We start from the raw sequence: 26,014 nt of genomic DNA on the forward strand, positions 1-26,014 counted from the left end.
GGACTGCTGAATTGGCCACATTCACCCAGTCACATGACCACCTAGCCACGCCCACCCAGTCACATGACCACCTAGCCACGCCTACCCAGCCAATCTGGGTCCCCAATAGTCTGAGGGACCACGAATTGGCCCCCTGTTTAAAATGTTTGAGGACCCCTGGCATAGAGGAACTGAGTGGTCTGGAAGATTGATTGTTCTCAGGTTTCCTTTTTGTGAATGTGTGTGCTTGGGATTAAAATGTTTGTTGATGCGTTCAGCACTGTAGACATTGTCTGATTCTGTGGCTCAACTGTCCGCCTGTCTCCAGGCCGTTTGTGGAAGCCAGAGCAGCCGTTCATGGGCTGAATATGCAGCAGGAGATTGGGTTCCAAAAGGACGGCCAGGGAGAATACAAATCCTCGCAGTGCATCCACATGGATTGTCTTCGGTAAGGATGGCGGCTTCTCAATCGAACTGGGGGCCAGCTTCGTTATCTCCCCTGATTCATTAACTACTCGATTTCGGTGCCGTTGATTCCTCTTGGCAGGTGGGTGAAGAGGGACAGTTACCTCCCAGTGGGCAGCCACAACTTAAAAGCAGCAGCCAAAGCGAAGTTGGGTTACGACCCCGTAGAGCTAGACCCTGAAGAGATGTGTCGGATGGCGATTGAAGAGTCTCAGGTATTTATTTATTTATTTATATATATACCTTTTGGATTGTTTTTGTGGGGGTTTTGTTTGTTTGTTTGTTTGTTTTTTTACTAAAAGTTTTAAAAACAATCATAAAAGAGAACACACCCAATTCAGAAGGAAAGAGAAAAGAAAAAATAAGAGAAAGAAAAACCCGTATTTTTGAAAAGTAGCTTCCAATCTTTATCACAAGTACAAACAAATTCATCCTCTAGAGCAGAGGTCTTCAAACTTCAAGCTATGCTGGCTGGAGAATTCTGGGAGAATTCTGGGAGTTGAAGTCCACGTCTTAAAGCTGCGAAGTTTGAAGACCTCTGCTCTAGAACTATGATGGCGGACAGTTGGCCCGCAGAGCCATATCGGTGGGCATGCGAGCTCAGCTGATTTTCGGGCCTTCTGGACCCACCGGAAGTAGGGAAACAAGCTGTTTCCTGCCTCCGGAGGACCTGGGATGGTGGAGAAGGCCCGTTGTTTGCTCTCCCCAGGTTCCTAGAGAGGCTCTGAAGCCTGGGGAGAGCAAAAAACAGGCCTACCAAGTCCCCGTGCCATCACGTGCCAAAAGCAGGGGGAGCTGGGGGGGGAGGGTTGCATGCGCATAGAATTATGGGTGTGGGCATGCGCACAAGTAACACCCCCCCTCAGTTCTCCCCCCACTTTTGGCACATGATGGAAAAAAGGTTAGCCATCACTGCTGTAGAATGTTCCATGCAGATATTTCTTCCAATAACCCATCCGTTAGGCACATGTAAAGCCTTAAATCATTTAACATTTCAATCCTTGTAGTCAGCAAAAAGTCTGTAATAAAAGGATCCAGATTTTAACCGCTGAGCGATGACTGCACATACTGAGCTTGTCGGCTCGAAAGCTGGCAGCTCGGGTTCGAGACCCAAGAACTGTGCAATAGGGTGAGCTCCCGTTCCTAGGATTTGTCTCAAAAGGTTTTATCGAGTTTTATCTATCTTGAAGTGTGAAAGCAATAGCAAGCGATCTTCCCCGATCCACAGGCCAATTAACTGGTGGTTCATGATCACTCTCCGTGCCCCCTGAAAAAAATGCACTTCAGGGCGCTGGTTTTCAGTGCCAGAGTATTAAACTGGTTTCTTGATTCTTCCAGACTTTGGCCACCTACTCAGTGTCAGATGCTGTTGCCACCTACTACATGTACATGAAGTACGTGCACCCTTTCATCTTTGCCTTGTGCACAATCATCCCGATGGAGCCTGACGAGGTGAGCAAGAGAGCGTTTCTCCTTTGCTTTGCTGGGCCTCGGTTTCTCTTTGCCCTGCCGCTGTCCCTAAGTCTTGCATCTTATGATTGATGATGAATGTATTGTTACGATGACTTTGATCCTGATTTACCACTTGCTGCTTGTATGTACACTGGGGAGCTTCTGCGCCAGAGACAAAATTCCTTCTCTGTCCAATCATACTTGGTGTCAGGGTTCCAAAAAACACCCCCCCCCCCAAATGAAAGAAAACTCCGAGAAGTTCCTCAAAGGAATTTGTCTTTGGTGCATATGCTCTCAGTGTACATAAAAAGAGAAGATACATTCGTCAAGAATCATAAGGGACAACGCTTAATGATAATCATAGGGTACAAATAAGCAATCAAATCATATTTAGGAAACAGTCAATATAAATCGTAAGGATACAAGCAACAAGGTTACATTCATACAGTCATAAGTGGGAGGAGATGGGTGATAGAAATGATGAGAAGATTAATAGTAGTGCAGCCTTAGTAAATAGTTTGACAGTGTTGAGGGAATTATTTGTTTAGCAGAGTAATGGCGTTCGGGAAAAACCGTCCTAGTTGTTTTGGTGTGCAGTGCTCTATGGCGTCGTTTTGAGGGTAGGAGTTGAAAGAGTTTATGTCCAGGATGCGAAGGGTCTGTAGATATTTTCCCAGCCCTCTTTTTGACTCGTGCAGTATTCAGGTCCTCCATGGAAGGCAGGTTGGTAGCCATGGTTTTTTCTGCCGTTCTACTGATCCTCTGAAGTCTGTGTCTGTCTTGTTGGGTTGCAGAGCCAAACCAGACAGTTATGGAGGTGCAGATGACAGACTCCATCATTCCTCTGTAGAACTGAATCAGCAGCTCCTTGGGCAGTTTAAAATATATAAATATATAGAATATTATGGTACAAGTATGACATACAACACTATGCATTTAAAAGAGACTATAAAGGTATGATTAAGAGAATATTGGTTGTAATCAGAGTGTATAAAACTATATATGCTTAAAAAGGACTGGATACAGCCAGTACACTGTCATTGCAAAACTGAAATGTGATTTATTATAAAGAAAAATGTACAATAGATAGATAGATAGATAGATAGATAGATAGATAGATAGATAGATAGATAGATAAGATAGATAGATATAGATATAAATATAGATATATAAAGATATATAGATATAGATATAGATATAGATATATAAAAGAAAATAAATCTCAAAAACAAAAGGGGAACGACTGTCAGCACAATCTGGTCAGATTCTGTTGATTGTGGATTCACTTTGTTTCCAGCCTTTCAACTTTTCTCCTCCTGCAGGTGCTCCGGAAAGGCTCCGGAACCTTGTGCGAGGCGCTGCTCATGGTCCAAGCCTATCACGCCAACATCGTCTTCCCCAACAAGCAAGAGCAGGAGTTCAACAAGCTTACGGAGGATGGGCACGTGCTCGACTCGGAGACCTACATTGGGGGCCACGTGGAGGCCCTGGAGTCGGGGGTCTTTCGCAGTGATATCCCCTGCCGCTTTAAAATGGTACAAACCTTCGGTGGAAAAATGTCTATGGAGATTCTCCAGTCACGGGTGTCCCGTGGTGTTAATCTACACGGATCTAGGTGCTGATTGCTGGTGGAGAGATGCTTCGGTGTTTTTGTTCCCTTTGGGGCTGGTTGATTGTCTCTTTTGTGTATGGATGTTAATGTCTATGTGTCTATTGATGGCTAATTTGTCAGAATGCCACCAGCATTCTCCACTAGCAATCAGCACCCAGATCAGCATAGATTAACTCCAAGGTTAACCTCAGACCAACAATCAAGTTAACAATACCCCAGTCAAGAAACTGCCAAAGAGCCAACAGTAAAAAGCCCAACCAAAGAATCTCTTAAAACCACCTCCACCAACACTGACAGGGCAAGCCACCAGAATACAAACTGAGAGCAAACCCCACTCCTTACTAGCACTGATGATGTTACCTAGTTGGGTCGTGAAACGTTTGCAAGAAAACAAGCTAACTCAGAGAGCACCAAGAAACCCTCAAGTCAATCCTGCGCTACAAAATATTCTCCTTTGCGTTTCTGTTGCGCAGATTGTTCACTCACTGTTTTGGGGCACTTGTGGGTTTCAACCGAACTGGAATGCTAAATTCCTCTCCTGGGTCTTCTTCAGAATCCGGCTGCCTTTGACTTCCTTCTGCAGCGCGTGGAGAAGACACTCCGCCATGCCATCGAGGAAGAGGAGGGGATTCCCTTAGAGCAGGTCACCAATTTCCAAGAGGTAAATCTTCCATGCCTAGGAAAATCAACACCGACATGAGGCAACGGCAGGGCCTGTTTGCAATTCCCTGTCCTTCGGCTGCAGCCACGGTTGAAGTTGTCTCTTCTTCTTGAAGCCGTTTCTGATTCTTGTGTCTGTCCTTTCGCTTCTCAGAGGTTCTGCTTTCTCTCTCTCTCTCTCTCTCTCTCTCTCTCTCTCTCTCTCTCTCTCTCTCTCTCTCTCTCTCTCTCTCTCTCTCTTTTTGCAATAGAGAAGAACATAAATCACTCAGGATTCAATTGTTCGGTTTGGGGTGTTTTTCAAGCTTGATTTTTCACTATCAAGCTAGGTTACTCTGCCAGGGCAGGAAGGAGAAAATTCTGCTTCCTTTTTATATATACGATAGATTGTTCTACCAGCTTCGACTGGTATACTATTTCTTCCTTGATTGTTACTCCTGCTTCTATGGATTGTTGGTTAATAGCAGAGGTGGATTTCAGCAAGTTCTGACCAGTTCTGGAGAACCGGTAGTGGAAATTTTGAGTAGTTTGGAGAACTGGCAAATGCCACCTCTGGCTGTCCCCAGAGTGGGGAGGGAATGGAGATTTTGCAGTATCCTTCCCCTGCCATGTCCACTTGGCCACGTCCACAGAACCGGTAGTAAAAAATTTTGAAACCCACCACTGGTTAATAGGAATGTAGAATATAGAATAACAGAGTTGGAAGGGACCTTGGAGGTCTTCTAGTCCAACCCCCTGCTTAGGCAGAAAACCCTACACCACTTCAGACAAATGGTTATCCAACCTCTTCTTAAAAACCTCCAGTGTTGGAGCATTTACAACTTCTGGAGGCAAGTTGTTCCACTGGTTAATTGTTCCAACTGTCAGGAAATTCCTCCTTAGTTCTAAGTTGCTTCTCTCCTTGATTAGTTTCCACCCATTGCTTCTTGTCCTGCCCTCAGGTGCTTTGGAGAATAGCTTGACTTCCTCTTCTTTGTGGGCAGCCCCTGAGATATTGGAAGACTGCTATCATGTGATGAGGGAGGGAGTGACATTCCTTTTTTTGCCAGCTTTGACAATTGCCTTCTCAGAGACAGACATGATCCATGGACAAACAGCCTATCTCCCATTTTGCTTGCTGTGTCCTTGAACGATATGTATGAGTTTTAAGCACAGCTCAGCAAAACGTCAGTGACCCCGCAAAAGCTTTCCTTTTCTCCAACTTCCTTAAACCTCTGTCCTTTGCAACAGGTTTGTGAAGAAATCAAAGTTAAACTGAATTCCCTGAAGGACGTTCCCAACAGAATCGAATGTCCTCTCATTTACCATCTGGATGTAGGAGCCATGTATCCAAACATCATCTTGACCAATAGGCTGCAGGTGAACGTGGTTTTCTTGGTAGCTGAGGATGTTGGGGGGACAGAAGAGACTAATTCTCTGCTTTGGGGTGGGATGCTCATTTTGGTTCATGGTGGGGCAGTCTGCCAAGGAAACTGCCGTTCCAGCAACTAGGTGTAAATCTTGTAGTCCAAGGTCAGAACGGGACTTTAAAATTCTTTTCCTCAAAATAAGAGTTGAATCTGTTTCGTAATTGATGAGGTGCTGCACAATAACATTATCCTCTCTGCATTCAAATTCAATAATGAGAATGTCTTTACTGTCAGTTTTGGAAGCCATATTAGACCGGAAGCTTCCATGCTGCCATCTGTGTGGGAAAGTAGGAGGGGGGATTTAGTAGACATAATAGCACTCTTCCTATCGGTCAAGGTCAGGCCAATCCTGCATCTGGAGAAGGAGTGGTCGGAGTGCTGTCTCGAGATGGGACGGACGTTGATTGGAGCATGTGATCGACTGAGGAGTGAGGGGATGGTTTGGGGGGTTTTGATTTACTGAGGGGAAAACCCGGACCTCTCAGATTCAGGTTTTCCTCGATGTGCCTGTTTTATTGTTTATTTATTTATTGTTTATATACCGCCCTTCTCCCGAAAGACTCGGGGCAGTGAGTTTGCCTATTCTAGTAAATAGAACTTTGAAAAATGCTTGCTTCAGAGTTTTACTTGGAGTGGGGGGTTTTCTGGAACGCTGCCATGTATTTAGTTTTTATTTTCAAAGCTATTCGTAATTTGGGTTTCCACTAGATGTCAGGGCATTCAAACGTTGCTTTAGAAAGTTCTTTCTTTTCTCCTAATGCCTAGTTCAGTACTGAATTTTGTCTGGCCTGTTCCTTTTAACCCCAGAGGCCTAAGAGCTATAATTGCACTCAACCATGAACTAAAGGGCCACCATCAGCGAGCTGTTGGGCAGCATTACTTGGTCTGCTGTGTGAATGCTTGGGTGGTTTAGGGGTGGGGAATTTTTGGTGGGTGGGAGTGTGTTTGGGGATTGTCATGTGTGTTGGGCTTGGTCTCTGGGTGTTATGTGAATTTCGTTGTATGGGTATACTGTGTAGATACGTACAATGACAATAATAATAAAAAATAATAAAATATTTAATTATTTTTAAACTGTTTTTAAATTTTGTATGTTCTGTTTTATTCTGGCTGTTCACCGCCCTGAGTCCTGCTGGAGAAGGGCGGTATACAAATTAAAACAAATAAAATAAATAAATAATAAATAAACTTTATATATAATATTAATGAACTAAAAGACCATAAAGATAAGATCCAGCTTTCCCGGTGCATAAACTGCTTGTTATGTTCTCCCTCTTCTCATATAGACTTTATTGCCACTTTGAATGTACACTAATCAGCATACATTAAAATGAAATCTTGTTGCATTCAGCTCTCAAAGGTCTCCATCTCCAGCATACACTACATAAACATGACAAAATAAATGCCTACAAAATTATGCATATACCCACGTGGCCTTTGTCACGAATGCTTTCTTCCCCCCCTCAGCCCTCGGCTATCGTGGACGAGGCAACCTGTGCCGCTTGTGATTTCAACAAACCCGGGGCCAGCTGTCAACGGAAAATGACCTGGCAATGGAGGGGAGAATTCAGTGAGTCTTAATGTCCGTGGCCTTCAAGCATAATTCTTTTAGTTCGTATTCTCCAAGCCTGACTCTTCGGAAGTATTCTTAGCTCCCTTTTTTTTTTCCTCCAGTGCCAGCGAGCCGGAGCGAATTCCACCGCATCCAGCAACAATTGGAATCGGAGAAGTTTCCTGCTCTTTTCCCAAATGGGCCTCCCCGGGCGTTTCACGAACTGTCCCGAGAAGATCAAGCCAAATACGAAAAGAAGCGATTGGCTGGTGAGAATAAAACCTCCTTTGGTTCCAGGCGAGAAATTCTGAACTTGAAAATTCTTTCTGAACTTTTTTCAAGTTAAAAGTGGAGGCTGATACCGTATTTCCCCCAAAATAAGACCTAACAGGAAAATAAGTCCTAGCATGATTTTTCAGGATGCTCGTAATATATAACCCCACACCCAAAATAAGCCCCAGTTAAGATTGTCAGCCGGATGGACGCATTTACTACATCCGTTGCAACAAAAAATAAATAAGATCACCTGAAAATAAGCCCTTATGCGTCTTTTGGAGCAAAAATTCATATAAGACCTGTTCTTATTTTTGGAGAAATATGGTATTCATTCCAGATGAGCAAATGAAGAGCAGCATTATTGTCACCATGTCACCAATAAGCTGATCTTTTAATGCAAGTGATGCAGCCAATGTGAAGCAAAACACAAAATTGGTGAATGATATACACTGATATACACTTATTTTCCCAATCTATGACCACAATTGAGCCCAAAATTTACGTTGCTAAGTGAGAAATTTGTTTTAAGTGAGTTCTGCCCCATTTTACAACTTTTCTTGTCACAAAGTGTTGTAAATCAAGGACTACCTGTATGTGTATGGGGAATATCTGGAACGATTTCCTAGAAAAGTCCTGTATTTGGGATAAAATACCTCCTATCTTTGGAGCAGATTATTGCCGCAAAGCTTACAAGAAGATCCATGTGACAAAAGTGGAAGAACGCGTCACTACTATTTGTCAGCGAGAGAACTCCTTCTACGTAGACACAGTCAGAGCTTTTCGAGATCGTCGCTATGAGTTTAAAGGATTACATAAGGTACGATAGAGGTTATTGGGGTCATAGCCCAAACTTGGGTGCCTTATTGTTGTGGCCTGTCAGCTGCCAACCCCTCCAGCAGCCAAATCAGAGGAGGAGGGGTGGGAATCAGTGTCAGCATCAAGGCAACCTGAGAGCTCCAAGGGGGAAGAGGGAATGGAGCTGGCAGAGAGAGAGAGAGAGGCGAGGCCTGGGATGTCCCATCAGCCCTCAGATGGAGAGTCAACAGCCCCCAGGTCTGGAGGTGGCTGATGAGGAGGAGGAGGAACAGCTGGGTCCAGTGCCTGACGTGCGGATGCCCAGAAGGCAGAGGAGAGGAGAGCAGTGGAAATCTATGGGCCGGTCCTTGGGACGGAAGAGCCACCACTGCTAGCGAAGCCCCCCTCTAGCCCTGGGGATGAAAGGCAGGGGGCGGGGATGAATAGGTGTGGCAAGCTTCCTGCCTTTCTAGGAATTTGGGGGTCCTTGGCTATGGAAGATGCCTGCTATTCAGACTGAACAAAAATAAATTACATGAACCTAACTTCAGCCCTCAATAGGCTGTTGCTTTATGCCTCAGGAAATCCCTCTCTGAGCCTTCCAAGATGGATTTTTTTAAAAAAACATTTTGTGCTGCCTGTAAGGACCAGCCGTCTTTCCTGTCTCCCTGTTCCAGGTGTGGAAGAAGAAGCTGGCAGCTGCCACTGAAGTGGCCGATGCCTCCGAAGTGAAGCGTTGCAAGAACATGGAGATCTTATATGACTCCCTGCAGCTGGCGCACAAGTGCATCCTCAACTCCTTCTACGGCTACGTCATGCGCAAAGGGTGAGTGTAAAACTGGACGGAAGGAACTCACCTCCCACAGGTGCCTTTTTCAAAAGGCAACTCGAGGCACGGAGCACTGAAATCTTCTCAGGGTGTTGCAACGCCAGGACTAGATACCTGGGAACCCGTTCCTACCCCGCGTTTTCTCTCTCTCTTTCTCCTACGCAGGGCCCGCTGGTATTCTATGGAAATGGCTGGCATTGTCTGCTTCACTGGCGCCAATATCATCACTCAGGCCAGGGAACTGATTGAGCAGATTGGGTGAGTCCTTGAGTGAGCTGCTGAGAATTAGCAGATAAACAGGAAGACATTCTCCTCCTCCTCCTCCTCCTCCTCCACCTCTCCACAAACCATACCCCCTTGCAGTACTGATGATGTTGCCTAGTTGGGTCATGAAATATCTTAAAGAAAACAACCAAGCTCAGAGAGCACTAAGGACTCCATGGTCTTCCTCCTCCTCCTCCTCCTCTCTGCAAACCCCACTCCCTTCCAGTACTGATGATGTTACCTAATTGGGTTATGAAACGTGTGCAGGAAAACCACCAAGCTCAGAAAACAGTCCTCCTTTTATTCAGTTTGTGTCTCTGTTCTAATTGGAGATGCTAACTTTCAGCTATTTGGACAGAACATAAAAGAGTTTTCAGAATATACCTGTGGCACTGGCGGTCTTTGGTCTTAGTACCGCCTTCCGTGATCGTTAATCTCCACGTGACCTCCTGTTTTCCGCTACGCAGGAGACCCTTGGAGCTTGACACAGACGGGATATGGTGCGTGCTTCCAAACAGCTTTCCAGAGAACTTTGTCATCAAGTCAACCCATTCCAAGAAACCCAAGGTGACCATCTCGTATCCGGGGGCCATGCTGAACATCATGGTGAAGGTGAGGAGATGCGTGCTGCATTTTTTTCTCCACAAAAGGAGGTGGCACAGGACATAGTCCGTTGCCACGGTTCAGTCCCTAACTCCATGCATGAGGTTCATTAAGAAGGTGTCGTCAGAGTTTGTTTGAAGGAAATCAAATCCAGAAAGCACACACAGGCAGACTGATGCAGCAGGATTCATTAACTTCTCTTTATATACATAATAACACATGAGTAAATGTACAATACCAATAGCTGATTCTGCCAATGTGGTAGAAGTTACAGGCAGAGGAGAGAACAGTTCTTAGTTTCAATACTCAATATTGGAAGAAGAACTCTTTGCCTACTATTGAAGAGTGGATATTGAAAGTAACAAACCTAGCAGAAATGGCGAAAATCTCAGCGTACCTGAAGGACCACACGCAAGAAAGATACGTATCGGAATGGAGAAGATGGATTGATTATATTCAAAATAAGTATCAGACAAGAAAATATCAAATAGCTTATGAATGAATGTTAGCATTAGAAGTATTTGGTTATCTGTAGTGGAGTTAAGGTTTCGGTGGGCGATGCAGTACTTTGAGGATAAGTAGATTAATCTAGTTTATGTTTGATTAAATGAAATACCTTGTATTTTGCTCTGGGAAGTCAGGGGGGGGGAAGGGTGGGATGAAGGGGGGGAACGGGGGGGATTTTTTTTGTATTTCCTTTTTGTAAAACTTTTCAATAAAAAAAAGAAAAAGAAATGGTGCCAAAAGCTGTCTGTGTGTCCATTTTTTTGTACAGGAGGGTTTTACCAACAACCAGTACCAGGAGCTGGTGGACCCAGCATCCCTCAAGTATGTTTCCCGCTCAGAGAATAGCATCTTTTTTGAAGTAGACGGGCCCTATCTGGCTATGATTCTTCCAGCCTCCAAGGAGGAAGGCAAGAAGCTGAAGAAAAGGTGAGAGTCCAGGATTGGGAAGACAAAAGTTTCAGGAAGGAGTCTCCTTAGAGAGCCTCAGTGGTGCAGTGGTTAGAGTGCAGTCCTGCAGGCTACTTCTGCTGCCTGCCGGCTGCCTGCAAGTTGGCAGTTCGATTCTCACCAGGCTCAAGGTTGACTCAGCCTTCCGTCCGCCCGAGGTGTGTAAAATGAGGACCCAGATTGTTGGGAGCAAGAGGCTGACTCTGTAAACCGCTTAGAGAGAACTGTAAACCACTGTGAAGCAGCATATAGGTCTAAGTGCCTATTGCTATTGCTAGATAGGGCAGGTGTGGTAAAGGGAGGCTGGAAGTGGCATCGAAACGTGGTACCCGAGCACGCTGGCGTGTCTGGATTCAGCAGGGCGTTAGGGAGATTGCAATTGGAGATTGCCCCCCAAATAAATACTAGGGAGTTTGCCTTGGTCCTGATGATGACAATGGCTGTGTTTTTAGATACGCTGTGTTCAATGAAGATGGTTCCCTGGCTGAACTGAAGGGCTTTGAAGTGAAGAGACGAGGAGAGCTGCAGTTGGTGAAGATCTTCCAGTCGTCGGTCTTCGAGGCCTTCCTGAACGGCACGACCCTGGAGGAGGTCTACGCTTCGGTCGCCAAAGTAGCCGATTACTGGCTCGATGTCCTGTACAGCAAGGTGGGAGTCTGGTTCTCACCAATTTCTTCCTGCAGCAGATGCTCAGGTTGATGCCATGGTGTTTTTGTAGAACCTCGGGAGGGAAATGATACGAATGCAGGTGGGCAGAGAGTCCCCCCTACAGCTTTGTGGCCTTTGGAAGGTAGCAAATCAATCCTTGCAGTGGAAAATTCACTTCCGGAAAGAGAGCGCCGTTTCCTGGGACAACCGGGAAAGCAGCATTTTCCAAAAGGCATTCATGTAGCTCCACATTGGCGACAGGAAGGGCATCCAGCCAGTAAACACTCGGCTCCATTCAGTTGCCCAGACTCCACCCCGCAAGGGATTATGGGGTCATTAAAAAAATGATGATGATTCATACAGTGAAAAACAGACTTTTGGAGCTGTTCTAAAATTCTAAAATTCTAAAAGCCCAGCTGCTTTTTCACCCAACTGTTGCTATTCTACCCTTTAAATGGGACTTCGCGGAAACCAAAACGAGGAGAATAAATTACCGTATTTTTTGGAGTATAAGACACACATTCCCCCCCCCCCTAAAAGAAGGTGAAAATTTGGGCGCGTCTTATACACCGAATGTAGCCCTGCCCACCCGCCAGCCCCCACCGTTTGGCCTCTGCCTCCCAGCAATTTGCCTCCTTGCAGCAAACAACCTGTTTCAGTTTCAGCTTCCGCACAGCCTGATTAGCACAAGCAGCTGATTGTCGGTTAGATCGGCCTCCCGGCCATCAGCTGTTTCAGGCTGCAGGGATTGCCTATTGCTGTGTGCCCCATTTGCTGCAAGGAGGCAAATTGCTGGGAGGCAGATTTTTTTTCTTGTGCTAATCAGGCTGTGATGAAGCTGCTTGGTGTTTGCTGCAAGGAGGCAAATTGCTGGGAGGCAGAGGCAGATTTTTTTTCTTGTTTTCCTCCCCAAAAAAGGTAGGTGCGTCTTATACTCTGAAAAATACATTAATTATAAATTATACCTCGTGCTGTACCATCTTACTGCTGTCGGTACTGCTCCTCTTCTTTTTACTTCCCTGGTTGAGCATGTCCGGTGTTCAAATGTACCGCGGAGAGGATGAAGCTGTCCGTAGCTTGACGGGAGCACTGAATCCATACAGATACAGGAAAGAAATGTGGTTTTTTTTTTCCCCCTTCCAGGCAGCCAACATGCCCGATTCCGAGCTGTTTGAGTTGATCTCGGAGAATCGATCCATGTCTCGGAAGCTGGAGGATTACGGAGAGCAAAAATCCACGTCCATCAGCACAGCCAAGCGCCTGGCGGAGTTTCTTGGGGACCAGATGGTGAAGGACGCTGGCCTGAGCTGTCGGTTTATCATCTCCAAGAAACCGGAAGGCTCGCCAGTTACAGAGAGGTACATCCACCGTGTTTTGAGACGGGGGGGCTGTCACTCTCATTCTGGGGATATAGCGGAACACGGGAGACACCCTAAAGGAGAAAGGCCCATCCTTCTGAGACATACCGTATTTTTCAGAGTATAAGACGCACCTACTTTTTTTGGTGAGGAAAACAAGAAAAGGAAATCTGCCTCTGCCTCCCAGCAATTTTGCCTACTTACAGCAAACAGCCTGCTTTACTTTCATTTTTGTTTTCAGCATAGCTTGATTAGCACAAGAAAAAAAAAAATCTGCTCCCAGCAATTTACCTCCTTGCAGCAAGCAGCAAAGGCCCCCGCAAAACAGCTGAGAGTCGGGAGGCCGATCCAATAGACAATCAACTTGTGCTTTTCTTCGACTGGCTTTGAGGAGCGCTAATCTCTTCTTCCTTCCACCCAGAGCCATCCCACTCGCCATTTTCCAAGCCGAGCTCTCGGTGCGCAAGCATTACCTCCGGAAGTGGCTCAAAAGCCCTTCGCTGCAGGATTTTGATATCCGAACGGTAAGCAAATCAGGCCGAACTGAATGGATCCGATCTGGTTACAGTCCAGATTCTCGTGGCTTGTTGGGTTGGCAATATATAAACCAGCATTATGGCTTTAAGACTGTATTGCATCGTACTGTGTCCTGATTGGCGTGCTCTGTAGCCAATGTCCTTAAGAGGAAGCTTTCTCTTTGATACTCCTTGCTGATTGTTACTGCTCTTTACTGCTCTGTGCTGTGTTTGCTACTGTTTGCAACTGTTTATTGTGTATGACTACGACGACTGGTAAGAAGACTTTGTTATTGGAATATCCCTGGACTATTGTTCTAGTATCTACCGCTTTATCTGTGTATGACCTGGACTGTTTATTGGACTGTGCCTTATTACTATTTTTCCTGAAGTAAACACAACTCAGTGTTTCTGTGTGTTGGCTGTGGTTATTTGCAACTGCTCTCAATCACTTTCATGTGCACACCCTTGCTACTCTAGGGTTTGCTCTGCAAATTCCTCAACAGTACTTTCCCAGGATTCCTGGGAAATTACTTCTGGTTGCCGCTGTTAAATAACCAGAGATATAACTTAGGTGACTCAGTTTTATCCCTTTGGCCTCATCGGGGTTTGCCTGTTTTATCCGCAGATCCTAGACTGGGATTATTACATCGAAAGATTGGGCAGCACGATCCAAAAGATTATCACCATCCCGGCAGCACTGCAACAGGTAATTAGGCTTGGGAGCGAATCCTGCTCAGGAAGGAAACCCTATAACAGTGATGGTTAAGCTTCTTGGCACCGAGTGATGAAACCATGTGTGTGCACACCCATAATGCAATGTGCGTGTGCACCACGCATGCACACACAACCCCCTGCACACGCGCCTGCCCTGTGCATGTGCACCCCACCCCACACATGCACGGCAGAGACCCGAAAACCAGCTGGTTGGCGGGAGGTGTGTGGGCATACGAGGCAGAGCTGAGCTGGGCAACGGCTCGCGTGCCCCCAGAAAGGACTCTGCGTGTCACCTGTGGCACGTATGCCATAGGTTCGCCATCACAGCCCTATAACACTTCAGACAAATGGTTGTCCAGTCTCTTCTTAAAAACCTCCAGTGTTGGAGCATTCACAATTTCTGGTGGCCAGCCGTTCCACTGGTTAATTGTCCTCACTGTTAGGAAGTTTCTCCTTAATTCCAGGTTGCTTCTCTCCTTGGTTAGTTTCCATCCTTCGCTTCTTGTCCTGCCTTCTGGTCCTTTGGAGAATAATTTGAGCCCCTCCTCTTCTTTGTGGCAGCCCCTCAAATATTGGAACGTTGCTGCCAGGTTCCCCCCTAGTGACATGATATCATCAATGTAAAAGATGTACCGTCCTCACTGGAAAAGGGGGAAGAAATGAAAGCCAAGGGAGGGCTAAACGTGAGGCTTCCCGACAGGTGAAGAATCCGGTGCCCCGTGTCCGTCACCCTGATTGGCTGCACAAGAAGCTGCTGGAGAAAAACGACGTGTACAAGCAGAAAAAAATCAGCGAGCTCTTTATCAGCGAAGGCAAAAGACAGGTAAGATAGCACACCTGCAGTTCTCTGCCACAGCCTCCAGCAGGACAAAGACATGCCATATAGCAACAGCCCTTATAAACTTATATACCGGACCGTCAGTGCAGAACAATATCTTGGTTTGATGTTTGGAGAACTGCTTTGATTGCAGGCGTGTCTTGAAGACGTTTCGCATTCGTTCCCAGGCTAGGCATCCTCGAGGTGGTGAAATCTGGCCACTTAGCAACTCTGGTTCCTGTCAGTGTCTTCCTTTCCCCCCTTGCATCCTTCTTCTCTTCACCTGCACACCTTCCCCAATTTCCTCTTATCCCCCCCCCCCCAGTTATGCCAGGATGCCAGCCAACTGTAGTGAAGATGGCAGAGCTAACATCCTTCATATATCTTATTTTTCAGAGTATAAGGTGCACTTTTTCTCCCCCCTAAAAAAGAGTGAAAATTTGGGTGCGTCTTATACACCGAATGTAGACCCACCCACCCGCCAGCTCCCACCCTTTGGCCTCTGCCTCCCAGCAATTTACTTCCTAACAGCAAACAGCCCGTTTCAGCTTCAGCATAGCCTGATTAGCACAAGCAGCTGATTGTCAGTTGGATCGGCCTCCCGACCCTCAGCTGTTTCAGGCTGCAGGGATTGCCATTGCCTATGGTCGGGCGGGCCTCCGCTGTTTGCTGCAAGGAGGCTAATTGCTGGGAGGCAGATTTTTTTTTTCTTGTTTTCCTCCCCCCAAAAAAGTAGGTGCATCTTATAGTCCGGAGCGTCTTATACTCTGAAAAATACGGTAATCATCTGTGGACTTTCCCTGTAGGTCTCCACTAATTTCCCCAGTGAGAATACTCCAAATAGTCAGGTGGCCGATATGGAAGATTTTGGAGTCGCCAAACCTGTGCAGCCAGTGCCCCCCATGGCAAGCAAGCGTAAACGAACCCCCACCGCAGAGGAGAGCCAGCAGCAGTCCCAAGCTCTGGAGCTCACCCAATCCTGGAGGGAGATCCTGGGACCCCCACCGCCCGTTGGCACCACTAAGGTAAGTCAGCTTCCTCAGGGCTGCAACTGCATCAGAGAGCAGGGCAGAAGCTTCTCAGCCAATTAGCCGCCCTGGTGGGAAAGCCATCGATCCCTTCACCCCTGAGATAGTTTCAGAAAAAGGAAGTTATTGGAAGGTTATGGCCATTGCTCCGATGGGCTTGGTTATCCCTGCAGAGAGCAGCTGTTCCAACTCAAGGAGTGTCGGGCATAAGTGTTGTGGCCTCCAGCAGCCGAATCAGAGGAGGAAGAGGAGGAGGGGTGGGAGTCAGGGCTGAGATGGCTTTGCAGCTCCCTGTCAAAACAGCTGCACCCGTCTGGTTTGCTCTGCTGCAGGAGGAACGGCTGCTCTGGCTGCGTTACCATAAGAAAAAGTGGGAACTGCAGGCCCGTCAACGCCAGGAGCGCCGGAAGAAGCGGAGGCTGGCCGACGGAGAAGCAGCCCCGGGGGGCGGAGCAATTCGGGCTGGGCCCTCCAAGGGCCTGAGCAACTTCCTGCGCAAGACCGCACGGAGTATCCTTGACATGCCGTGGCAGATAGTCCAGGTATGGGCACACCCGCTGCGGAGGACTGTGGGCACATGAGATACGACGTTCTTATCTTGTACGATGACCTGATAATCCTCTAGCTATGCTGTACTTCAGTTCCCAGAATCCTTTGCTGGGCAAAACAGGATTCCTGTCTGCCCCATCATGATGGGAGATGTGCTGTGATTGAAGGGCCAACAGTCCGCAGAGCAGAGTTCTAATTCCTTCTGTTAGGTTCAGCTTGTAGCTTACTCCTAACTTGTTGGTCAGGCAATATATCTGTTTCTTTAAGAAACAACTGAGCCACATAATCAGGGTTTGCTGAACCCTGTAATTAGGCTACAGTGCATAAATAAGCAGCGCAGAGAAGCGTTTCTTGTTCTTGATTGATCCTGTTCCTGTAGCTTCCTGCATCTTCTGCTGATTGGTGTTAAACTGGATTGGTATATGGTACTGTATACCGAGAGTTACTAAAGTCTGTTTGCTTTGGTAAGGGAAGATACTTACTGGACTGATATTACTGTTTATGACCTTGGACTGTTTTACTTACACCGAAACTGCTTCTTATCTTGTATATAAAGTATTTTTCTCACACGAGCTACACGTTTATCTCCTTCCCTGTGTGTTTCTGCTCTGCTCGTTGCACAAGCAACAAATACTTTTTACACACACCCTAACACCTTCTTTTTCTTTGCTCCCCTTTCTACTCCGGTACAAAATTCAGATTATTCTTCCTTAGGCTCATATTGCCTTTCATCAGGGCAATACCCTAAACTGCTCACATTTCTTCTCCCTGTTAGCATTTGTAGCATCTCGAGAAAACAATCCAAGCATCTTTCTCCGAGGATTCCCCGTGATTGACAAAAATCAAGATTTTCCTCTTGATTTTTTTTTTTTTTTTACATTTTCCTTCAAGATACTTAGTGAATAGTATATTGTCTGGGTCAATTTACTTTATATAAAATCTTGATAACAATGATGATATTAATTCTTCTTCTTGTGCCATATCCATCATTGGACGTTGGCAATCATGATGGCAATCCTATTTTTGTTAACAGCTGCATGAAAAAGTGCTGCTGAGTTTTGTCCAAATCGGTCCTTTAGGTTTTGAAGCCACAACGTTCTTCTTTTGCCTGGACCTCGTTTGCCTTCCATCTTTCCTTGGAGGATTAAGTGAAGGATGCCGTATTTTTCTGGGTGTCGCATCCCATGTCCGAAATATTCTAACTTTTGCTTTTTTTATGGCTTTGATATTACGACCTCCCATCGACCCGTGCGCTCCCACAGAGAGGGCCTCCTCAGGGTGCCATCAGCCAAACAATGTAGGCTGGTGATCCCCAGGGGGAGGGCCTTCTCTGTGGGGGCTCCCACCCTCTGGAATCAGCTGCCCCCAGAGATAAGGAGAATCCAAGACCTCAGTGCCTTCCGCCGTGCCCTTAAAACCCACTTTTTCCAGCAAGCCGGGCTGGCTTAGGAAGAAATTTTTTAAAATTTTTAAATGTTTAATTGGTTTGTGGTTTTTTAAATTTTGGGCCAAATTTATATAGATTTTAATAGTTTTTAATATTTGTATTTCATGTTTTTAATTCTGGCTGTGCACCGCCCTGAGTCCTCAGGGAGAAGGGCGGTATATAAATTGAAAAATAAATAAATAAATAAATAAATAAATAAATAAATAAATAAATAAATAAATAAATAAATAAATAAAATATACATAATAATACTCTTTCAGCTTCTCAGATTTACATATACATGGTAATTATAATGTATTCTATTTTGTCTGTCATCAGAGTCCCTCAGGAGTTGGGCGGCATAGAAATGCGACTGAATAAATAAATAAATAAAATAATACTAGCCACAATTCCCATACTAAGAGGTATTTTCCTCTTGATTGAAGACCTGGTCTTTTCACTGGTCCTTGTCACTTTTTTTTTTCCTCCTGCTAGATTGCTGAGAGTGGCCAGCCAGGCCTCTTCAAGCTATGGGCTGTGATTGGGAGCGATCTCTACTGCCTCAAACTGAACGTCCCACGTATCTTCTATATCAACCAGCGCGTTCCTAAACCTGAAGAGAGCACGGTCTACAAAAAGGTACCTCAAACTCCAGTAGTGGAACGATCCAGTACGTAATTTCCGAAATCTTCTGGAATTGTCCTTGTCAGAAGGCTCTTCTGCGACTCTCCGACAAGCCAAGTCCACAGAAAAGCCAGTTTCACTTAACAACCGTGTGGCTAATTTAACGATGGCAGGGATTCCGTTAACAAATGGAGGCAGGAGAAGTTGTAAAAATGGAGCAAAACTCACTTAATAAATGTCTCGCTTAGCAACATCCATTTTGGGATCCATTGTGCTCGTATGTTAAGAGCAATAGCAATAGCACTTAGATTTATATATTTTATTTTAGATCGTATTTTATTCTAATTGTATTTTAATTGTGAGTTATTCCAATCTTACTTAATTTGTTTTACCAAACCTTTGTAATGATTTGTCTTTGTAATTCTGCACTTGATGTGGCCCAAAGGGCTAATCAATAAATAAAAAAATTGAATATATACCGCTTTACAGTGCTTTACAGCCCTCTCTAAGCGGTTTAGAGTCACCTCTTGCCTTCCCAACAATCTGGGTCCTCATTTTACCCACCACGGAAGGCTGAGTCAACCTTGAGCCTGGTGAGATTCGATCTGCCAAACAGCTGGCAGCCGGTGATCAGCAGAAGTAGCCTGCAGTACTGCACTCTAACCACTGCACCATTGCAGCTCTTGTTAAGGACTACCTTAACAATTAACTGATTTAAACTGAAGAGACCCAGATATTTAAAAAAAGAAGAAGAGCTTAACTCCTTTCCTAAGAACCAAAAGTATGCGGATCCTGAATGGTGGGTTCATGCCACAGGCAGGTAGCGTCATACAGGCAAAAGCCAATTTATCATCCTAAAGGGATAAAAATTGATTAAATTCTCCAAATCCCTTCAGGGCAGATAAAGAAGAGGTCTCCTCCTGAGCTCCCCCTGTTCTCTTTGCAGGTGAATCGAATTCTCCCTCGTTCCAGCTTGGCCTTCCACCTGTACGAGTACTCCGTGCCCGAAGACATGTACCTGGAGCACGTCAATGAGATCAACGCCAGCCTCTCTGCTCCAGACATCGAGGGGGTTTATGAGACCCAGGTAATGCCTTGACCAGCAAACTCGAAACCCTAGTAAGGCCAATGCCTGGAATACTGCAACCAGTTTTGGTCCCCGTACTACAAAAAAAGAGGTTGAGACTTTGGAAAAAGTTCAGAGAAGAGCAACTAAGGTGATCAAAGGCCTGGAGATTAAAACATACAAAGAACGGCTGAAGGATTTGGGCTTGGCTAGTCTAAGGAAAAGAAGGACTAGGGGGGACATGATAGCAACATTCCAGTATTTAAGGGGCTGCTACAAAGAGGAGGGGGTCAACTTATTCTCCAAAGCACCAGAAGGCAGGACAAGAAGCAACGGATGGAAACTAATGAAGGAGAGAATCAACCTGGAATTAAGGAGAAACTTCCTAACAGTGAGGACAATTAACCAGTGGAACTGCTTGCCACCAGAAGTTGTGGGCACTCCATAAATGGAGGTTTTTAAGAAGAGACTGGACAACCATTTGTCTGAGATAGTATAGGTTCTCCTGCTTGAGCAAGGGGCTGGACTAGAAGACCTCCAAGGGCCCTTCCAGCTCTCTTCTAATTTCCATTTTTATAGAGGTAGCTATACCTACTGATGATCAATTGATCAAGAGCGTTTGATTAGCAATCCCTGGCTTTTACGAGCAGAGGTTGCTCATGCAAGTGGAGTTTCGTCCAGTAAGCACTTTCCACTCACACTTGGCTGCTGCTAGCACGAGCGAAGCTTCAAGTGAGCGTGCTTGTCCATTTCTCGTGGTTTGGTTTTGGTAGTGGGCATCCCTGGGGATTGGGGACCCCTGCTTTATATATACAGTATATCATTTTTTTATTTTTTTTTTAAATTGGTTTGATTTAAATGCTGCCCTTCTCCGGAGACTCAGGGCGGCTTACATTGCGCTAAGCAATAGCCTTCATACTTTTGTATATTTATACAAAGTCAGCTTATTGCCCCCACAGTCTGGGTCCTCATTTTACTTACCTTAGAAAGGATGGAAGGCTGAGTCGACCTTGAGCCTGGTGAGATTTATCAACTGGTTTCTCTTTCCCAGGTGCCGTTACTCCTGCGGGCCCTGATTCACCTAGGCTGTGTCTGCATGGTGAATAAGCATTTGGTGAGGCACCTGAGTGGCCGGGAAGCTGAGACCTTTGACCTGGAGCACCTAGAGAGGCAGTCTCTGGCACAGTTCAGCTACCTGGAGCCAGGTAGGTGTCAACCCTGAAGCTGTCTTGACCGAAACTGTTTTTGTACCGCTTCAAGGTTGCCACACTGGAGCTCAGGGTCAGGGAGCGGGGAGGATGTGAGATAGAGGGATTTTTGTGGCCGAAACAAAATACTTTCTCTTGGGAACCAAGGACATTCTCACACTTGGTTGGAAGAAGGCGGAGTGAAGTCGGACTAAACGGTGATTGGACCATGGGACTGATTTGTTTTTGAGAAAGTAGAAAAAGTTTTAATGAGGTGAAAAACCGCAGGAGTTTCAGAGTCGGTTTTCACCAGATCCGTGCCAATGTGATATTTCCAAGAAAAGGAATCTTTGAGGAACTCGAGCGCCTCAGAGTCTTGCTTGCCATGGAATTACTGTATTTTTCGCTCCATAAAATGCATTCCGGTTTTCGGCCTCCAGGCATCCTGATTTTGGCCTCTGCACCCCCCCTTTCCGGCCCGTTTTTCAGCCACCATACGGAGGCCAAAAACAGGGCACACAAAGACAAAAAATGGCTGAAGGGTGGGGGCTGGTGGGCGGGGCTTCGGTAATATTCGCTCCTTAAGGACGCACAGACATTTCCACCCACTTTTGAGAGACCCACTTTTGAGAGACAAAAAAGTGCGTCCTACGGAGAGAAAAATACGGTATTACTTGGAACCCTGACATTCAACCGACTCTGAAAACTCCCACAGTTTTCACCTCATTAAAAGCAAAAGTTTTTCTACAGGAACCCTGACAGTGGGCAGGCACAGGGGAAGCTGATCTGTACCGCAACCGCGGAAGTGCTGATTTCCATCTAACGCACCTAACGCTCCTTTGTGTGTCTAGGGAGTATCCGGCACATCTACCTCTATCATCACTCCCAGGGCAGCAAGGCATTGCTTGGCCTCTTCATCCCTTCCCAACGCAAAGCTTCCATCTTTGTGCTTGATACAGTAAGTTCAGGGGCAGGGGGGGAAAAGGGAGAAGATTGGGGGTCCTGTGTTGTGTTGTTTTTTTTATCTCATCTCTCTGCTCCGGTTAGATAAAATGTGTCATGGCTGCTTCCAAAGGGGATTGCTTTTTTCTTTCTTTCTTTCTTTCTTTCTTTCTTTCTTCCTTCCTTCCTTCCTTCCTTTCTTTCTTTCTTTCTTTCTTTCTTTCTTTCTTTCTTTCTTTCTTTCTTTCTTTCTTTCTTTCTTTCTTTGTTTCCATTTGTGGAAACATTCTTCAATCAGTCTGCACAGTTTTTACAAAACTGCAAAAATGCCTAGTGACGGGGACCACTTAATGGACTACTCCTGAGCCCAAAATCGATGTTGCTAAGCGAGACATGTGTTCAGTGAGTTTTGCCTGGAGTCCTTCCTTCCTTCCTTCAGCTCAGCCCCGCTCTCCGGTGTCACCCCTATGACTGCAGGTGCGTAGTAACCAGATGCCAAACCTCAACAACCTGTATTCTGCTGAGCACGCTTCCATGGTGGAGAAGGTGGGCCGAGAGCTGCTCCCCCCGGACAAGCACCTCTTTGAAGTCCGAGCCGAAACGGACCTCAAGAGCATCTTCAGAGCACTCCAGCGCCTCCTGATGGGCTACAAGGTAAGGAACACTTTGCAGCACCTGCAAGGAGATGCTTCAGGGGTTTGGCTGTTGAAATTCTCCTGTCCTGGGCATCCGGCTCTATTTTTCCCTTCTTCCTGGAGCCTCTTCAGTGCAAATCTTTTCCTATTCTCCTGGGGCTTCGTTTTCATGCTTTGCAAGATCTATACAAAAGCTTTGTTGAGAAAATAAATCATATTAGGCTACAAAGAGTTACAATTACCATATTTTTTGGAGTATAAGACGCACTTCTTTCCCTCCTAAAAGAGGCTGAAAATTCGGGTGCGTCTTATACTCCGAATGTAGCTTTTTCGAAGCTTTTTTTCAGCCCTAACGCGCTAGCGAGTGAAGTGATCTCCGTGCTAAGCTTTTTTTCAGTGAAGTGATCTTCCGTGCTTTGCCTGCTCCCTCCGACTCTCAGCTGTGAAGGTTTTTTTTTCAGCCCTAATGAGGAGGCGCTAGCAAAGGAAGTGATCTCCGTGCTTTGCCTGCTTTTCTCATTGCTTCTCTCTCCAAAGATCAGCTGTGCTTTAGAAGCTATTTTTTATCCCCAAGCAGGGGATAAAAACCAGCAAACTAATGTGCTGAAGCTGAACCAGGCTGCTAACCAGATGAATACCTGGTAGGCAGATTTTTTCCTATTTTTTCCTATTTTCCTCCCCGGGAAAATAGGCTGCTGCTGCTGCTACTCCGATGCATTTTACATTCCGAAAAATACAGTAATCCTCATCTTACTACCACAATGGAGCTCCAAATTTCTGTTGCTAAACCCGAGATTCGTTAAGCGAGTCTCGTTCCATTTTACGACCTTCCGTGCCACCGGCGGTTAAGCGAATCGCTGCAATCGATAAGCTAATAACCCGGTCATTCAGTGAATCTGACTTCCACCATTGTCAGAATGGGAAGATAAAGATATATTATAAGGATGATTTTGATTATATACAAGATGTATAAAATGTGACCCGGTCAGCACTCTGTTCATAAAATATGTATGATGAAAAGAAAAATTTTTCAATACAACTTGTTCAAAAAAAAAAAGAGTAAAATACTCTTAAAAGTATTTATCTTGTCTGCCGCAGGATGAACGCCGGGGCCCAACGCTCGTTGCTGTGCAGTCTAACTGGGATTTGAAGCGGCTGGCCGGTGCCATGCCTGTTCTGGAGGAGTTCCCCCTGGTTCCTGTCCACGTGACGGACGACATCAACTACAGCATATTGGACTGGCAGCGCCATGGTGCTCGCCACTTGATCCGCCACTACCTCAAACTGGACATGTGTCTGTCTCAGGCCTTTGACATGAGCAGGTGAGCCTTGTGGAAGAGATAAATGGGCTTTTGGCAGTTAGAGTTACCTGTCCCAAATCATTAGTCCTTGGTTCTTTTCCAGGTAGTCCTCGTGTTACAACAATTGACCCAAGAATTTAGGTTGCTAAGGAAGACATTAGTTAAGGGAGTTTTGCCCCGTTTTACGACTTTCCTTGCCACAATGGTTAAGTGAATCACTGCAGTCATTAAGTTAGTCACACGGTTGTTAAGCAAGTTCGCTCGTCAAGAAGGTCGCAAAAGGGGGATTGCGTGACCTTAGGGCGCAGCCACTGTCATAAACGAGAGTCATTTGTCAGACTTATGACCGTCACAGCATTCCCCAGGGTCACATGACTTGCTGTATTTTTCGGAGTATAAGACGCACTTTTTCCCCCCCTAAAAGAGGCTGAAAATTTGAGTGCGTCTTATACTCCGAATGTAACTTTTTCAAAGCTTTTTTTCAGCCCTAATGAGGCTCTTGTGAGTGAAGTGATCTTCCGGGCTTCACCTGCTTTTCTCATTGCTTCTCGCAGCTCTGCTTTAGAAGCTGTTTTTCAGCCCTAACGAGGCTCTAGTGAGTGAAGCGATCTTCCGTGCTTTATCTGCTTTTCTCATTGCTTCTCTCTCTGACGATCAGCTGTGCTTTAGAAGCTGTTTTTCAGTCCTAACGAGGCTCTAGCGAGTGAAGCGATCTTCCGGGCTTCGCCTGCTTTTCTCATTGCTTCTCTCTCTGACGATCAGCTATGCTTTAGAAACTGTTTTTTATCCCCAAGCAGGGGATAAAAAGCATGTGCACACGCTCAAAACCAGCAAACTAATGTGCTGAGGCTGACCAGACTAAGGACGCTAGCCAGATGAATACCTGGTAGACAGATTCCCCCCACCCTATTTTCCTCCCCAAAAACTAAGCTGCGTCTTCTACTCTGGTGCGTCTAATACTCTGAAAAATACGGTACATTCGGATGCTTGCCAACTGACTCACTGACTTTATGACGGTGGCAGTGTCCCTGGGGTCACGCGATCCCCCTTTTGCGACCTTCTCGACGAGCGAAGTCAACAGGGAAGCCGGATTAACTTAACGACTGTTGTGATTCCCTTAACAAGCGTGGCAAACAAAGCCGTAAAACTGGGCAAAACTCCCTCAACCAATGTCTCACTTAGCAAACCTAAATTCTGGGCTTGATTTTGGTCGAAACTCGGGGGAGAAAACCCGTAGAAGCTTTAGCCAACCATTCTGCCCTCCGCCGCTCGGTGAACTGTTCCTCCTTCTTCTCTAGGTATTACCACCTGCCTGTCGGGAACCTTCCGGATGACGTCTCCATCTTCGGCACGGACCTTTTTTTCTCTCGCCATCTCCATCGCCACAATCACCTCCTTTGGCTCTCGCCCACCTCCCGCCCGGACATGGGGGGCAAGGAGGCAGATGATAGCCGTCTGGTCATGGAGTTCGATGAAAGGGCCTCCGTGGAGATCAACCATCCAGGCTGCTATTCCACAGGTGAATAACGAACGGACGGAGATCCTGCTTTGTTTCTCCCTGTTGGTAACAGCCCAGCGGCCATCGGGCCGATTCCCTCCGATGGAAAAAGAATTGAGGAAGGAATCCTTCCATCGGGTATCAAAGTCAAGTCCTTTTCTGGGGGGGTGTCACACAATCCCCTTTCACGACCTTCCGAAGAACAAAATCCGTGGGGAAGCCAGATTCACTTAACAACCAGGTTACTAACTTAACAACGGCAGCCATTCGCTTCTCAAACGCGGCAAGAAAAGTCGTAAAAACGGGGCCAAGCTTCCTTTGCAAATTTCTCGCTTTAGCCACATCCACATGGGGCTCAATTGTAGTCGTAAGTCGAGTTCTCCCTTTGATCCTTTCCCCACAATGCAAAATCTCTTAACACGCTTCCGGAAAGTGCTGGAGACCTGGTTCTTCCAGCGGGTCTGGGGAACGCAGAGCAGGATGGAGCCCATTCAATGGCTCACGTGATGTGTTGTCGCCAAGGTTGGGGGGTTATTTTATTATTTTATTATATATGATTCCTTCCTTTTATTGTTTTTTTATGTGATGGTTTTATATTCTTGTAAGCCACCCTGAGGGACACAGTGGCTCAGTGGCTATGACGCTGAGCTTATCAGCAGTTCAGCGGTTCGAATCCCTAGCGCCGTGTAACGGGGTGAGCTCCCGTGACTTGTCCCAGCTTCTGCCAACCTAGCAGTTCGAAAGCAGGTATAAAATGCAAGTAGAAAAATAGGGGCCACCTTTGGTGGGAAGGGAACAGCGTTCCGTGCGCCTTTAGCGTTGAGTCATGCCGGCCACATGACCACAGAGACGT

General features: G+C 46.1%; 1 protein-coding gene across 1 annotated transcript in view; it reads left to right on the top strand.

Annotated features, from left to right (window-relative positions):
• Positions 1 to 26,014, top strand: part of POLE (DNA polymerase epsilon, catalytic subunit) — a 51,564-nt gene that overhangs the window by 12,865 nt on the left and 12,685 nt on the right. The window contains exons 12-38 of the mRNA XM_060691873.2: positions 308 to 427; positions 527 to 659; positions 1,783 to 1,896; positions 3,219 to 3,431; positions 4,062 to 4,169; positions 5,399 to 5,527; positions 7,045 to 7,147; positions 7,252 to 7,398; positions 8,077 to 8,222; positions 8,878 to 9,026; positions 9,195 to 9,287; positions 9,761 to 9,905; positions 10,672 to 10,829; positions 11,303 to 11,498; positions 12,642 to 12,856; positions 13,278 to 13,380; positions 14,000 to 14,080; positions 14,789 to 14,911; positions 15,712 to 15,930; positions 16,266 to 16,475; positions 18,404 to 18,547; positions 19,479 to 19,619; positions 20,650 to 20,803; positions 21,637 to 21,743; positions 22,205 to 22,381; positions 23,461 to 23,684; positions 24,962 to 25,182. Coding sequence (XP_060547856.2) covers positions 308 to 427; positions 527 to 659; positions 1,783 to 1,896; positions 3,219 to 3,431; positions 4,062 to 4,169; positions 5,399 to 5,527; positions 7,045 to 7,147; positions 7,252 to 7,398; positions 8,077 to 8,222; positions 8,878 to 9,026; positions 9,195 to 9,287; positions 9,761 to 9,905; positions 10,672 to 10,829; positions 11,303 to 11,498; positions 12,642 to 12,856; positions 13,278 to 13,380; positions 14,000 to 14,080; positions 14,789 to 14,911; positions 15,712 to 15,930; positions 16,266 to 16,475; positions 18,404 to 18,547; positions 19,479 to 19,619; positions 20,650 to 20,803; positions 21,637 to 21,743; positions 22,205 to 22,381; positions 23,461 to 23,684; positions 24,962 to 25,182 — 4,073 coding nt within the window. The remainder of the gene's footprint in view (positions 1 to 307; positions 428 to 526; positions 660 to 1,782; positions 1,897 to 3,218; positions 3,432 to 4,061; positions 4,170 to 5,398; positions 5,528 to 7,044; positions 7,148 to 7,251; positions 7,399 to 8,076; positions 8,223 to 8,877; positions 9,027 to 9,194; positions 9,288 to 9,760; positions 9,906 to 10,671; positions 10,830 to 11,302; positions 11,499 to 12,641; positions 12,857 to 13,277; positions 13,381 to 13,999; positions 14,081 to 14,788; positions 14,912 to 15,711; positions 15,931 to 16,265; positions 16,476 to 18,403; positions 18,548 to 19,478; positions 19,620 to 20,649; positions 20,804 to 21,636; positions 21,744 to 22,204; positions 22,382 to 23,460; positions 23,685 to 24,961; positions 25,183 to 26,014) is intronic.

This window comes from Pantherophis guttatus, chromosome 17, assembly GCF_059756535.1.
Source record: "Pantherophis guttatus breed Tessera chromosome 17, ASM5975653v1, whole genome shotgun sequence".
NCBI lineage: Eukaryota > Metazoa > Chordata > Lepidosauria > Squamata > Colubridae > Pantherophis > Pantherophis guttatus.